This window comes from Penaeus monodon, chromosome 31 (assembly GCF_015228065.2).
Source record: "Penaeus monodon isolate SGIC_2016 chromosome 31, NSTDA_Pmon_1, whole genome shotgun sequence".
NCBI classification, from domain to species: Eukaryota; Metazoa; Arthropoda; class Malacostraca; order Decapoda; family Penaeidae; genus Penaeus; species Penaeus monodon.
This window is the reverse complement of record NC_051416.1, coordinates 4,389,108-4,390,354: the sequence shown is the minus strand read 5'-3', so window position 1 is coordinate 4,390,354 and position 1,247 is coordinate 4,389,108. Positions and strand designations below refer to the sequence as shown.

Below are 1,247 nucleotides of genomic sequence, written 5' to 3'. Positions count from 1 at the left end.
ACTATTAGAGGAAGATAGAAAAGACTATTTGATGTGTTTGATTTTTTTTTTTTTTATGTAGACATTTTGAAAGATTGATCATTTGCCTGACTGGGTAATTTATAATGTTTAAATATAGTTCAAGGAATTGAAAATCTGAAAAGGACATTTTTTAGTAGGAGTGTTCTTCATACTAACAAGTTTTGGTAAGGTACAGTTCTAAAAAGAATTATGAATACTAGTAACTTTTATTATGACCGCAGGAGCTGAGACTAAACAACAATGGACTTGGCATTAAGGGAGGTACTATGCTTGCTGAGTCTCTTATGAGGCTGGTGGATAATGCAAAAGCTGCTGGAACTCCACTAGCTCTTAAGGTCAGTCGTTAGAATCTATTTTGTTTTATCAGTTAGCTGACATAAATATCTGTGTAGTTGATTGTTTTAAAAAATCAGATTATTACTGTTGTATATCCAATGAGAATGGTATGTTAATTCTTTACTGTTTGTCTGTATTATATGGCATGCTTGACAAGTTTCTTCAAGTACCAGTGAAATGGATTTTGTGGTCCTTTTTTTACGTCAGACGTATCCCCATGCAAGATCCCACCATTCAGAAATTCTCCCTGGCATAAGTGGTGTTACCTTATCAGCTTTGTCACGTCTTTTTTTTTTTTGTAACCAGTAATGGGTTAAGTTGTCAGTTCATGTGGTGCTGACAGATTACAACAGTTAACTGCTTTTACTCTAACTGTATGACAGGTATTTATAGCTGGTCGCAACAGGCTTGAGAAGGAAGGTGCAAAGGTTTATGCAAAGTTCTTCAAGGCTGTAGGCACTTTGGAAGAAGTTGCCATGCCTCAGAATGGCATCTTCCATGAGGGGATTGCAGCACTTGCAGATGCTTTCAGTACCAACAACAACCTCAGGGTCGTTAACCTCAATGACAAGTGAGTCTGTCAGTACAACTTTTGTACATCTGTTTAGGAAGTATTATTGAAGTTGATTATAAGGTGTAGTTATGTGTGTCATTAATTTTTAAGTTGATGTTTATTCTTTCAGCACCTTTACCCCCAAGGGTGCTCAGGCAATGGCAGACAAGTTGCCAATGATGCAGAACTTAGAAGTGATCAATTTTGGAGATTGCCTCATTAAAACAGCAGGAGCCAAGATGATTGCCAAAGCCTTAACTTCTGGACACAAGAATCTGAGGGTAGGTCACAGGCCATGAGTCTCATACATACAAAATACACATCATGTACCTGATCG

General features: G+C 37.3%; 1 protein-coding gene across 1 annotated transcript in view; it reads left to right on the top strand.

Annotated features, from left to right (window-relative positions):
* The window catches only part of LOC119593007 (ran GTPase-activating protein 1-like), a gene marked incomplete at its 5' end in the record, with an annotated part of 7,001 nt that overhangs the window by 273 nt on the left and 5,481 nt on the right, over window positions 1-1,247 (top strand). The window contains 3 exon segments of the mRNA XM_037941898.1: window positions 243-356; window positions 741-928; window positions 1,041-1,191. Coding sequence (XP_037797826.1) covers window positions 243-356; window positions 741-928; window positions 1,041-1,191 — 453 coding nt within the window.